The 14,715-nt window shown below is 49.0% G+C and overlaps 1 protein-coding gene across 2 annotated transcripts in view; it reads right to left on the bottom strand.

Moving 5' to 3' along the window:
• Positions 1-14,715, bottom strand: part of CDH22 (cadherin 22) — a 98,874-nt gene that overhangs the window by 33,482 nt on the left and 50,677 nt on the right. For both annotated transcript variants that reach the window (XM_065414874.1, XM_065414876.1), the window contains one exon: positions 2,945-3,081. In XM_065414874.1, the coding sequence (XP_065270946.1) occupies positions 2,945-3,081 (137 nt within the window). The remainder of the gene's footprint in view (positions 1-2,944; positions 3,082-14,715) is intronic.

The raw sequence follows: 14,715 nt of genomic DNA, 5'->3' as shown, positions 1-14,715 counted from the left end.
ACAGAGGAAAAATCCTTAGCTGAGACCTCTCTCTCATTTCAAAGACACCCAGTGGATTGGACTGGAGCCTGGTGCTAACTGTGATGGTGGAAAGTGGAACATGACCGGGTCTGCGCCTGGCCTGGAGATGTTACCATTCTGAGACATTACACACGTGAGCGGAAGGGTTTGAAGATTGTGTTCGTGTTCTCTGTATTCCCCACTGTTCTGCTTCTTCTTGAAGCCTCTATCGTTCTCGATGCTTGTGTGGAATGTGGAGGGAACCCAAGCCCTCTCACTGGAGTCAAAAGGGTCAGATCCATTGTCTTACAGGGAACAACCTGCTTAGCTCCACATAATGAGACAAGGGTCTGAACATGCATTACAGAGAGTGGCAGGGCACTGAGGATAATCTTGCCAGCTTCCTACCCAGCAGCAGAACACCTGTGGTTTATCAAAGCTCTTTTTGCTATTATTTATTTTCTTTTCATTCCCCATGAAGAGTTTGTTCAAAGCCTCTGCAAGGCAGGACCAAGAGTTTGTTCTTTTCTGTCTTTAACTGAAGTAAAAAAGATGAACAGAACTTTTGCTGGGAAATTATTCTGCCTGAGTCAGGGCTTTGGCTGCTCAGCAACATGCCAGCCATTTGTTCCATGTCGCTGTGTTTGGGCGGAAGTGCAGATATCCGAAAAATCCTCTCAGATAAACAAACATGAAACCTGCACGTCTGCTAATGCATTTCCTCCTCGCTCTCCCCAGCTGGATGAGGGAGGGTTCCTCAGCAACTGCAAATGAAGACTGGAAGGGCATCGCTGCCCTACGGAAAGGAAAGGCTATCACATGAGGATTGTATGTCAAGGTTCCAGAAGTAGCTTATTGAAAGAGAGGACAATAGAGTATGGCGAACAGGCAGGCTCCATCTCCTGCCACAGGCCCTTCCTGTTAGCCCCCCAGGTCACTGCTACCATCTGGCTATCAGCTCCGAATTCCCAGGCAAACGGAGTTCTCAGGCACAAGCTCCCTTTTCCACAATAGCCTTTAGGGAATCCAGTAGCTCCCTATCTCACAGCTACTTGGTTCTGCAAACCTCTGCCCTTTAGGTGTCTCTCTTTCTTTCCCTTCTTCCTCTCAATCTTTCAGTCCCCGCCCTGAGTCTGGCTCTCGCCAGTTCATTTGTATTCACACATAAGGCAGGTGCTCCCTTTCTACCTGCCATAGTGCTGAATATTTACTTCACCAACAAAAACGCCTTTCACTTAGCAGAACAGCACGTGCTGGCCCTCTTGGGGAGAAGCAGGAGAGGAACGTCAAGGGGCACGTTCAGAAATCCACTCTGTCAGCTATTGGCTCTTCCCTACTTTGTCTGCAGCCCTCCCAGCCCCAGTGAGGGAGCTCAAAGATTCATCAGAAGCAGAAGCTAACGTGACTGCTTGGGCTTTTGTTTTCTCATTATCTTTTTGAAGTTTAGAAGAGCAGTTTTTATAACATCATTTTCATCCTTCTGGGAAAGTGCATAGTATGGGAAGGGCAGAACCAGGCAAACAGTAGGAAAGGGAATTAGCAGAGTGCAGGAAACATGGGCAGAAACAGGAGAAAAACCATCAGTAACAACCCCCCACAGGCCCCTTTAAAAAGATAAAAGCAAATCTAGCGGTGTCTTCAAACTTCCAAGTCCTTGAAGTTCGTCCATCATCCACCCATCCATCTACCCACAGTATCTGGCACTTCCCAAGTATTTACAAAACAGAAAATACACCGAGAATTTCTCTTGCTTCCTTCCCAGCCCACAGGAGAGAGAGCCTGATCAGTTAATGGGTTTCTTTATACATGTGAGTAAGGGGTACAGTGGTCTGTGTGCGCAGAAATTATTGAGGGAACAACAGTCACGGAGCTGAGTTTTGCATTTAGTGAAGCTCTTCTGCTGCTCTGGATCTGGAGGCAAGTGTTCTCCCTGTGAGCCCAGCCAGCCCAGCCTTGGGAAGGGCAATTCTCTGAGCTCATCGAAGCTGCCTCAGCCTCCTTGCTGCTTATTCCTGTGTTTAATGAAGTCTTTGGAATCACCAAAGCTCTCACCCAGTGGTTTCATGCAGAGAAATAACCTTGATGAAGCACAGACAGCATGGCTGCTGCATCACCACAGCTGAGAGCAGGTACCTGCTACAGCACAGAGAGCTGGGCCGAGACGCAGAGCAGAGACAGCCTGCACAACTGTCTGGAGAAAAGGAAGAAGAGTGCAAGTGATGGGCCTTTCTGTCCATCTGTCGTATTTCATCTGTCAATCTGTCTGTCACTGTCATGGCCCTTTCTAGACACAATGCCCCCAAATCTATTTGTTTTTATAAAATCACTGTTTGATGTAACACAGGACAAGCTGCTTCTGCTATTGGCCCGGCGCCTGTGCAAAGCATGTGTGTATGAATGGGAGGTACATGGGTAGGAGGCGTCGATCACAAAATACCTAGCCGTGCAGGTGCAGGGGCCGGATTGAATTTTAAAGTTACTGCAGAGTCCTCACAATGTAATTTACTTCCCCGTGGGTGGCTGTGAGTGCTGCACGTGTCTGAGGAGAGAGGCAGAGGCGGCCACATCCCCAAGACTCAGGCAGTGAATCCAGAAAGAGGATGGCATCTGAACTGAGGAGGAAACACGTTATATAAACATGGGCTCTTGGGAGCCCCAGAGGTCTCTCATCAGGTGTGAAAGCAGCAAATGAGCAGCGTAGGGATGGCTGGTGGAGCTGCTGGGTAGATAACATGGGTTTTGATTAGTGTTCATCAAAGGTACCATCCGACCACAGTTCCCCTTCTCAACACATGAGACAGGAGGAGTATTTTTAGATTGTCTGGGGAGATGTTAGATTCCCCTTCCTGCATCTTCTCTTACATCACCTCTATTTAATGCCTGCTTCCTTGAGGCCATGCGCCAGTGAGCGAGACCCACCCCTCTCCAGAACCCTCCTCCTCACCTGCTTCCATTGCCAGGACCGTGATGTTGTGCCACCCTGCTGTCTCCCGATCCAGGACTTTGCCTGTCACAATGGCGCCTGTGTTTGCATCAATGTCAAAGATCCTCTCCAGGTCAGTGTTGCGATCGATGGCGTATCTGAGCACAAAGCAGGAGAGAGCCATGAGTGACTGGGGAGGGGCTAGCAAGACCTGTACTGACTCCCAGCCAGGTTGGGTTGGGCCCTGTGACAATCACTTCCACTGGGACACTAACCTGTTCTCTGTCTGGCCCCTATCTCCAGGGACATAGGTGGCCCCATCACTACCTGACTGGAGGCCCTAGAGTTAAAGTGAGGGTATACTGGGGAAGCTTGTACCAAGAGTGCAAACTCCTTCCTTTGGAGAAGCAGGGATCATGGACAAGGGGAAACGTCTGTTCTGATTGTAATGCATCAGCTCAGCACATTCATAGAATCGTAGAAATGTAGGACTGGGAAGGACCTCAATAGGTCACCTAGTCCAGTCCCCTGGCTATGGAGACAGGACGAAATATTATCTAGACCATCCCTGACAGGGGTTTGTCTAACCTGCTCTTAAACACCTCCAGTGACAGAGATTCCACAACCTCCCTGGGCAATTTGTTCCAGCGCTTAACCACCCTGACAGTTAGGAAGTTTTTCCTAATGTCCAACCTAAACCGCCCTTGCTGCAATATAAGCCCATTGCTTCTTTTCCTGTCCTCAGTGGATAAGGAGAACAATTTATTACCCTCCTCTTTATAACAATCTTTGAGGTACTTGAAGACAGTTATATCCCCCCCTCAGTCTTCTCTGCTCCAGACTAAACAAACTCAAGTTTTTCAATCTTTTCTCATAGGTCATGTTTTCTAGACCTTTAATCATTTTTGTTGCTCTCCTCTGGACTTTCTTCAATTTGTCTACATCTTTCCTGAAGTGTGGCGCCCAGAACTGGACACAATACTCCAGTTGAGGCCTTATCAGTGCTGAGTAGAGCGGAAGAATTACTTCTCATGTCTTGCTTACAACATTCCTGCTAATACATCTCAGAATGATGTTCACTTTTTTTGCAACAGTATTACATTGTTGACTCATATTTAGTTTATGATCCACTATAACCCCCAGATCCTTTCCTGCAGTACTCCTTCCTAGGCAGTACTTTCTCATTCTGTATTTGTGCAATTGATTATTCCTTCCCAAGTGGAGTACTTTGCTTTTGTCCTTATTGAATTTCATCCTATTTATTTCAGACCATTTCTCCAGGTTGTCAAGATCATTTTGAATTCTAATCCTGTCCTCCAAAGCGTTCATGACCCCTCCCAGCTTGGTGTCACCCACAAACTTTATAAGTGTACTCTCTATGCCATTACTCAAATCACTGATAAAGATACTGAATAGAACCGGACCCAGGACAGATCCCTGTTGGACACCACTCGATATGCCCTTCCAGTTTGACTGTGAACCATTGATAACTACCCTCTGAGTATGCTTTTCCAACCAGTTGTGCACCCACCTTACAGTAGCGCCATCTAGGCTGTATTTCCCTAGTTTGTTTCTGAGGTCGTGAGACTGTAACAAAAGCCTTACTAAAGTCGAGATATATCACATCTACTGCTGCCCACCCCCACCCTCACCGCCCCATCCACAAGGCTTGTTACCCTGTCAGAGAAGGATATTAGGTTGGTTTGACATGATTTGTTCTTGACAAATCCATGTTGACTGTTACTTATCACCCTATTTTCTTCTAGGTGCTTTCAAACTGATTGATTATTTGCGCCATTATCTTTCTGGGTACTGAAGTTAAGCTTTCTGGTCTATAATCCCCTGGGTTGTCCTTATTCCCTTTTTTATAGCTAGGTACTATAATTGCCGTTTTCCAGTCCTCTGGTACCTCTCCCCTCCTCCACGAGTTCGCAAAGATAATCGCTAATGGCTCAGAGATCTATTCAGATTCAAAGAAATAAGGGAGCCATGAGTAACTCCCAGACCAGCACAACCGCACAGGAATGGATCCCCCGGTTAGCAGCTGTCACAGCTCGGGAACCTCTCTTTAGCTGCACTCATCTAAGTCAGGGTTACTGCAGGTCAGGAGCATGGTACAGTAGCAGAGCTGCGTGGGGATGGGAGCCAAGGACAGCAATAGTGTAAATATAAGTGCAGTCATAAAAATTAAAGGTGGCAAGGTCCAATTTGATCCCAGATCATGCATCCCTGAGATCTACAAGCAAGGACCACAACCACTGTGAATGGTGCTAATGCAAACACCTAAACAGACAAACAGCAGATTGGCCCTTGACATTCCCTGTATTTTCCTATTTTGTGCTGTCTAGTTTTAAATAACTCAAATGAAAACTCCCCTGGTTTCCTGCAGGTGTCTATCCCACCATTTCACAGGCCGCTGGCTGTTAGGAAGGGTTTTTACTGTTCAGTCTAACTTTCCCTTTTATTTCCGTCTTGTCCTGTTTCTGATACCGCCCCAATCAATCTTGCTCTGGTTCTGTAGGAAGGTGGATCGACCCCTGTGTTTCACCTCCCAACACCCTGAGCGCTCAGTTGTCCCTGTGAATCTTTTACGGGGACTTTCACAGAGCACAAGCTAGGGGAGCAATGAGATGGGGTAGGATTGGGATCCAGCCTCTTCCCAAAGGGGCTGGGGAAGGAAGAGGCTGCCGAGGCAATAGCACTGTCCTGTCAGAGGCAGGCCGTGCCTCCTGCCTGCTGGGCAGCTCAGTGTAAGCGAGAGGAAAAAGCCGCCAGGCAGTGTGGCTGCATCTGGGAAGGTGTGACCCTGCGGGGCTGGCCCCAGTGCCATGTAGCAGCCCAGTGCCATGTACCTGATGGTTACAAAGAGCAAGAGAGACGGTATCACAGACCCAGCTGCTCCAAAGGCCAAAACGGACCCACGACACGTCTCCTCACCAAGCAAGCCCCAGAGAACCACTCCCCAAAGCTCTCCCAGCTGGGAGCTTCCCCCACAGGCCACTTCCACAGGGCAGAAGCCAGCCCAGAGCCATGGTCAAGCCACACAGGGCTCACATGCCAGGGAGAGTCCCGCTGCAGCTGTCCAGCGTGTCAGGGAGGGACACCTCCTGCCAGCCTAGCCCCCGAGCTGGGTGCCCTCCCGCCCAGAGCCTCAGCACAATACAAAATAGGACATTCAAATAGGAATCCTTTTCATTTCCCTACCACCTTCCATCCGTGCAGCCTCACGTGCTTTAACAAACAGGGGAGTTTGGCCTCACAATCCCCCTCTACACCCCCGAGGCAATAGTGAAACAGTAGGCACGGTTATCCCCATTCTACACAGGGGTTATATGTCCTGCCCCAGGTCACAAAGTCAGTCTGTTGTTGAGCTGGGGGAGAACCCAGCCCTCCACTTTAACCACAACACCACAGCTGGGATCTGTGCCCCCAACCCCCCAGCACAGTATAATATTTCCAATAACCATACACTCACAGCAACCAAGCATGTTAGCATTAAATCACAGCACAATTGGACTGCAAGCTCTTCGGGGGCAGGGGCTGGTTCTGCCGTGCCCAGCACGGCACAGCCCCATCTGATTGAGCCTCAGAGCACAGACACAACGCACATAATAAACTACAATAACACCACCACGATAAGCATTAGAAATCCAGGAGGCCAGCGAACCATCGGCAATACAATATAATTGTATTGTGTGCAGTGTCTTTCATACGCAAGGCATCCCAAAGCGTTTTACAGAATTAAATAATCCAAGACAACAAAAAGTACAAGGGATAAATTACTGAAAGGAGGGTGGTGAATAAATTAAAGCATTCAGGCCAATAACAGAGGGAGAGATCAATTGAGAGTTAGAGACAAGGGAGGTGAGAGATGAAATGAACGGAGAGCTGATGAAATAGGAAGGCACAGGAAGGCCACGACAGATGGCAGGGGCTGCAGAGGAGAAGGAACCAGGTGACTGTGTGTGGATGAAGTGTGGGGAAAGGATTCCTAGACCATGAGCTCTTCAGGGCAGGGATCGTTTTCCTATTTGTTTGTGCCCCACCCAACACAACCAGGCCCTGATGCAGCTGGAGGCCTCCAAGCAGCAATATCAATATTAGTAACGACATAGAGACAAGGCCCAAGAGCTCCACCAGAGAGTTTTCAGACAAGGAGGGTGGTTCCCAATGTGATCTCAAGGCCACAGATTCCTCCACTCACATACCAGCCTTGTTTAGCCACAGCTCAGCCATGGGACTAACCTCCTCAAGGGTCAGCAATGAACTTGCAGATAAGAGTGGTGCACACCTGTCAGGCGAGGGTGCTTACAGAGCACCGTCCCACACAGGGTTTTAGCTGCACGGTTTTCATTCAAACCAACACCCACCCTTGGCTAAACCGCTATCCTGGTGCACAAATACCAGGGGAAACTGCGAAATACAGGGAGGCAGACAGACAGACACACACTAGCTTGAAAATTAAAGGACAAAACTGTCCAAAATCATCACGCATATATATGCACATGCAAATATATGTTCTGCCCATACAGTTACCTCCCCCGCCCCCCTTTGCACCAGCAGAACGTAGTATGTGTCAGGAGACTGTGACCCAAAGCTGGCATGTAAAATTAAAAAGGTTGTAGAGGAGGTTTTAAACTAAGGGCTGGGGGAAAACCAACACATGCAGAGGAGCACACAGTTCGGACAAAGATGTTTCTTAGGGGAGGGTCTATTCATGTGGATTCTCCATGTCCTAGTAAAAAGGAGAAGATAGAAGTTGATAAAGTACAGGTAGGAACTGAAGAGAAACAGTCAAATGAAAAAGAGTCCCATTCAGTTACATCACATGAAGGTAGACAACTAAATATTGACAAATTTGATAAGTAATTGTATACAAATGCTAGAAGTCTAGGTAATAACATGGGTGAATTCGAGTGTCTGGTATTAAATGAAGATACAACAGGCATCACAGAAACTTGGTGGAACGATGATAATCAATGGGACACGGTAATATCAGAGTACAAAATATATAGGAATGACAGAGTAGGTCATGCTGGTGCGGGTGTGGCACTATATGCAAAAGAAAGCATAGAGCCAATACAGTAAAAATCTCAAATGACTCAAACTGTCATAGAATCTCTATGGATAGAAATTCCAGGCTTGAATAATAGGAGTAGAGCAGTAGGGATATACTACCAGTCACCTGACCAGGATGGTGGTGATGATTGCAAAATGCCCGGGAAGATTAGAGAGCCTATAAAACTAGAAAACTCAATAATAATGGGGGATTTCAACTATCCCCATATAGACTGGGTACATGTTACCTCATGATAGGATCGAGAGATAAGCTTTCTAGACACAATTAATGACTGCTTCTTGGAGCAGCTAGTCCTGGAACCCACAAGGGGAGAGGCAATTCTCGAGTTAGTTGTAAGTATAGTACAGGATCTGGTCCAAGAAGTGAACATAGCTGAACTGCTCAATAAAACCATAATGCAATTAAATTTAACATCTTGGGGGTGGGGTGGGGGGAAGAGATACCAAAGAAACCCACCACAGTAGCATTCAACTTCAAGAAGGGGAACCACACAAAAATGAGGAAGCTAGTTAAACAGAAATTAAAAGGAGTAGTCACAAAAGTGAAATCCCTGAAAGCTTTAAAAAAAACCCCACCATATTAGAGGCGCAAATTAAATGTATACCCCAATTAAAAATAATAATACAAAGACCAAAAAATGCCACCATGGCGAAACAACAGCGTAAAAGAAGCGGTTAGAGGCAAAAAGGTATCCTGTAAAAACTGGATGTCAGATCCTACTTAGAAAAATAGAAAGGAGCATAAACTCTGGCAAATCAAGTGTACAAATATAATTAGGCAGGGCAAAAAAGAATTTGAAGAGCAACTAGCAAAAGACACAAAAACTAACAGCAAAAATAAATAAATGTTAAGTACATCTGAAGCAGGAATACTCCAAACAATGGGTGGGGCAACTGGATGATCAAGAAGCTAAAGGATCACTCTAAGGTCATTGCAGAGAAGCTATATGAATTCTTTGCATTGGTCATCTCTGCAAAGGATGTGAGGAGATTCCCATACCTCAGCCATTATTTTAGGTAACCTATCATCTAAATTAGCCTCTGTACCGGATGACTGGAGGATAGCCATGGTGGCATTTTTTGGTCTTTGTATTATTATTTTTAATTGGGGTATACATTTAATTTGCGGCTCTAATATGGTGGGTTTTTTTTTAAAGCTTTCAGGGATTTCACTTTTGTGACTACTCCTTTTAATTTCTGTTTAACTAGCTTCCTCATTTTTGTGTGGTTCCCCTTCTTGAAGTTGAATGCTACATCTACCTCCAGCTCACTTCAGGCTGTGACTGGCCAGTTCCCACAAGTGAAGCAGGATCAGGACTTGTTGCTATATGGAAGAAGAGCCCGAAGAAAAACTCAGGTGTTGCAGAAAGTGGTGTTGGGAGTTCAGTAGGGGATGGAAACTCGCTGTCTCCAACTCCAGAAAGCAATGTTATGAAGAGGCTGGAGATGTAGCAAAAGGGACGCCAGGCAAGATGCTGGGCGGACTGCTTACGTCTAGAGAAAAGAAGGCTTCACTCTGCAGTCAGTGCTGAATCCAGAGCATCTGCATGGTGCTAAGTGGCCTGAGGGTGAGAGGTAGATGTAAAGTCGAGGCCCTGACCGTTAATGATCCCGCAGCATGTTTTCAATAGATGGGATGTTCACCCCAGCACTGTGGGCAATTTTCAATTGGAGTAAATGCTAGGGATGGGTGAACTGAACAGCAGGGACTTGGTGCAAACAAGAGGGGCATGCCACTGGCAAGGTAGCTTGGTCAGGTAAACTACACACAAATACACCTTGCTGGCTGCATCACCATCACACAAGAGCTGTAACACAGACACAAGCAGCTACGCACGTTCACACACACACACGCATCGCTAACGTGACATCTGTGCTCCTCACAGTGAGGCGCCAGAGTGGTTAGGGGCAGCTTGCCCCATTGGAATGTGCTGTGGGACTGTGGTTCTGGAGTGCTCAGGCTGAATCGAGGCCAGACAGCAACAGGATCTGAAGTTCTCTCTTTTCACTCCGGGGCCACGTCCATTCAGACAGCTGCCTGCCCCATGCTGTTCCTACGTGTCCAGAGCTGAGATCAGCAGGGAGAAAAGGTTCAGGCCCACACAGCTCAGCCCAGAATTTCTAATGACCAGAAACTGCCAATTATGCTGAATTGATGAGGCATTTTTTTGTCACGTGGATCTTTGTCAACTGGGCACTGAGTTATAGCCACCAAACTCACCTGCCATTACAAGCAGAACATGACCCCTTCCTCCCAGTGTCTGGGCACCCGCATGTGATGCTGCAGCCCAACCCCACTGAGCCGATCAGGCCCATGTTCTCCAGATTTCCTGGACTCTGGGATGTTCCTTGCTCCTCCGCCTGAAGCCTGCACAGTGTTTGATATTCGGGACTTTATGCTGTCGCAGTCCTTAGTTCTGATTGGAATGCAGCCCTTGTCATCCATTTTCCTCTCTTCTTGCTGGCATCGCCTGTTGTTTGGATGTTACAAGTGGCTGTTTCATTTAGACAGCTTCCTTGGTGCTCATCTTTCTGCATTTCTCAAGCAGGTTGTTTCATTCCTCCCCTGACCGCGATGAGGAGCACATTTGCTACCATGTCTGTTGGCTTTTGTTAATGGTGGTTTTGTTAATGGGAAGCTTTTCAAACCCTATGAAAAGCTTTTTGTGATGTTTGTTTTTTTCTCTTCTCTCTTTTGTGCTGTGGCAGGTTGTAGTTCTCGCTGTGTTGTTGGAGTATATAAAATGCCCGTGTCCAACACATGTCTCTGGATTTGGTGAATGCCAAACAAAAATATCTCTGAGAACCTTAAATCCCAAGCAACATCTTCCCAGTGCTGATAAAGCCTGGAACGCAGGCAATCAGAACACAGGCTCTCGCTGCAGAGAGAGAAACAAAAGGCTCCCATACAAACAAGCTCACGTACACAGACAGTCTATCAATGTATTACCTAATACAATGGCGCGGCTGAGAAAAATCACACTGTGCACAGGAAATACAGCAGGAGCCGAAAAGCCAACTGGAAACAGAAAATTCCCATCTAAAAATGTCCCAGCCCCTGCCTTTGTCAGACAGTGAATAAGAGCTGGAATGAAATTAAAAGCTGTTTCCCTTTAGATAAAGATTCCCTGCCATGTCCTGATGGAGTTTATGCTGCTTATTAACCCTTCTCTCTGGCACAGCCACCTGCATTTGGACACACACAGGTTGTGGCTGTTTTTCACGGAGTGATGCAAGCCAAGCTGCCTGGGCTCCATCTCCCATTGACATGAGAGGGGATGGCAAAGCCCACTTGGTGTGCTGTGGTGACCCACCCAGATGGCTGTGGAATCTAAATATTCTCTTGGGCATCAGAATCCTGTCATTGTTGCAGGGCTTCGTGGAAGAGTGACCGCCTGTGTGGGAGTGGCACTGAACTAGAGCTTGGAACCAGCCAGAGCCACACAAACTCGCCGTGGCACAGAGGCAGAGCTCCAATCTCAGCCTGCTACAGAGAGTGCTATGGGCCCGCTCTGCTCCTGCAGCCAGCTCTCCAGGGAGGGGGGCTAGTTAGCACCAGCCCTCTGGGAAGCTGAACCTGTCTAAGTCCCAGGTCAGTGCAGGTTCTTCTGCAGAATGGCACCAGGGTGAGTTCTGAGTCACCAGCATCACCCGAAGGTGCCTTGCCTGGTGCCATCTGCTGGGAGTGAGGCAGGCATTCCATGCGGGACAGGGACCTGTTGGGTTGCTAACTCTGTCTGTAGAGAGAGGGCCCCGGCAGAGTCCAGAGAGTCATCCTGGCAGAGCTGGAAGGGAAGGATTGATTAACTCTCCAAGGGAATGACGAAACTCCTCTCTCCACACAGCTCTGGCACAGCCTCCACCAGCAAACTCTGTTCGCCTGGGAAAGCCCAGACTGCAGCTCCTTCCCTTCATTCTCTCTGTCCCCCTGGCCTCTGCATGGGCAGGGAGCTCCAGTGCTTGGGTCAGGCTGCTGGCTTTCGAGGAAGTAGCATTTGGATGGATGTCAGCAGGTGTTGGGGTCTGAAGTCATCCTGAAGCCTGACTTCAAATGTAGCATGAAAAAGCAGAGTTTGCTGGGCTCCATCTTGTATCAAACCATCTGAGGGAATCTCCTGGGCTTGGGGAATGGGCTTGTTCCAGAGTGAAGTGGGCATGTTGAGGGGCATGAATGACCTTCTTTGTGATGGCTCATGGAAAGGAAGGCAGCGAGTACCCAGGCTGCCTCCATGTTGTGTCTGACTTGGACAATGTTCCATGTACCAGATGGCGTCTCCCAGGAGGCTGGAGGAAACCTCACAGCCCAGGCACAAAGCCTGTTGCATGCACGTTGTCTTTATGGAACTGTGCTAGATATCCGTGCGTGCCGCTGCTCATTCCCATTGTCATCGGAGGCATGAGCTGCCACGAGGAAGTGCCTCAGGAGTTATTCGGCCAGCCTGATGGAGTTGGGAAGTGATAGGGCTCCACTCTGGGACTCTTTCCCCTCTTGTGCCTTTAATGCATGAGGTTCTTTGCGAGGGTGACACACAGACGGAGGGTCACATGGGTTTTGGCAGAGAACAGGAAGCCATGGAGATGGCCAGCCCTGTTAGAGGCTATGAACTGGCCAACAGGGGAAAGAAAGGGCCCTCCCCTCTGTGCTCCCAGTCTCTCCCAGCAGCATGGGGCAGAATTGGGGTCCTGTCAGCTTTTCACAGGTAGGTGTATGTGCAGCGTCTCACATCAGCTGCCCTGCGCTGCCCCAAAATGGGGGAATAGAATCCACTCACCCGTGTAACCAAACCTGCCAAGTTCATGAGCCAAACCCCATAACCAGCCCAGAGAATGTCCAGGCACAGCGGCTCTTCAGCTCTTCGCACGAGCAATGGGCTGTAGCAGCGGAGTCTAGGGGCGAGCACCTTCAGCGGGTGGAAGGGACCACCTGGGGCTGAGGGCACCCGTGCCAGACACACTCCGGCTCTTCCTTTCCTGTTCTGGGAGCTGGTACCAGTGGGAACTGGAAATGCTGATGAGACCAATCTCAGCTCAGCTGTCTCCCGGGCTCCTTGGGATTCCTCACCTCAAAGGCAGATATGCATATGCATCCGAAGAAGTGGGTTGTAGCCCACGAAAGCTTATGCTCTAATAAATTTGTTAGTCTCTAAGGTGCCACAAGTACTCCTGTTATTTTTTCTCAAAGGCAGAGTGTTTGTGCCCCTCCATTGCAAGGTGAGACTGCAGCTCCTCTGCCTTGAACCTGGCCCCAGGCAGGCCCAGCACACAATGCAGAGTCGGGGGAGGGGAGCCCCATGGAAACACAGCTAGGGAAGAGGCTGCCTCTTTCCTCCTCCTTTCTAGTAGCAAAGGGTCAGACAGGTAAAGGGGACCCACCAAACTGCTGTGCCAGCAGAGAGGACTCAGCACAGACTCCAATGGGCCTGGGATCGAACCCTGGAGTGCTGTCAGGACCAGTTGCTCTCCTCTGTGTCCCAGAGGAAGAACAGATGCTGTGAGTCTCGCTGGGAGCTGTCCTGCCAACAAGTGTGTCACCTCCTGGCGGAGCACCAGGAGGGTTAATATGTTTGTGCAGCACTTGGAAGCCATGAAGAACTAAGTAAGTGTTGAGAATTGTTACATTACTCGGGTGGCCAGAGGATGGGAGAGCCACAGAGGTCTGACAAAAAGTCTCTTCTTCCTCATCTTGGTGCAGTCGCTCGGGCAGGGGATGGAGTGGTGAGGGGGCCTCTCGTTCACACCTGATTACATGCAGCTGCTGCAAGGCAGAGCTCGGGGCAGGGGGAGGGGTGTGGTGGAATGGGAAGCGGGAGCTCAGCTCGCCCTCACAGAGCCACTAATGGAGGCTCACGGGAAGGGGACATGCCATCTATTATGCTGCTAGGCACTGAAAAACCACAACCAGTGGACAGCCAGGTATGCAGGCAGGCAGAGTGCCCCAAGGGAGCATGACAGGACTCTGAGGAGCTGTCTGCCTAGGGGGTGCTGGAAGGAGAATTCATAACTGAATGCATCAGGCATAACAAGAGAAAACACATTCCGATTCGTGGGGCTGAGGCCAGGGGATTTGGGTACCTCGGAATCCTACTGGCCAAGCCCTCGAGGCTGGACATGTGAGATGTGGCTCTGTCTGGAGTGTGTTATGCTGCTGTAACACCAGAGACACTTCTCCTGCTTCTCTCTGCTCCAAGCGCCCCTTCCCAAACATCGCCATCTCTCTCAACGGTCAGAAAGGCTCCTTCCTCTGCAGTCACTTGTTCTTTCCGCAAATAATGCATCACTCCCCCCCCCCCCCCCCCCCCCCCAGGGAAGCAGCAGAAGAAGCAAGCGAGAAAGAGCAATTCCATCCCCAAGGCCCATTTCCTACCATTAAAGACCAGGAAATAAAATCTACATTCTGCAGCACTGCTAGCAAAGCCCCAGTAAGGCAGCGGATGTGCGCACGCTGTATGTGAGGAGAGAACGTGCACAGTATGTGTGTCTACACTGCAATCAGAGGTGTGACTGCAGCTCGGTTCAGCACATCCATGCTAATGTCAATCTAGCTAGTATGGCTACATAGCAGTGGAGACATGCATGGCCCCTGGTACAGGCCAGCAATGTAAATATGTCCCCAGCGTTCTGACTTGGCTTGTACAGCCTACCCGGGGGTCCACGCTGCCCCACCTTCACTGCTCTTTTTAGCCATGCTAGTTCAATTAAAGCTAGCGTGGGGG

This window comes from Emys orbicularis, chromosome 12 (assembly GCF_028017835.1).
Source record: "Emys orbicularis isolate rEmyOrb1 chromosome 12, rEmyOrb1.hap1, whole genome shotgun sequence".
Classification (NCBI taxonomy): Eukaryota; Metazoa; Chordata; order Testudines; family Emydidae; genus Emys; species Emys orbicularis.
This window is presented reverse-complemented; position numbering and strand designations above follow the sequence as displayed.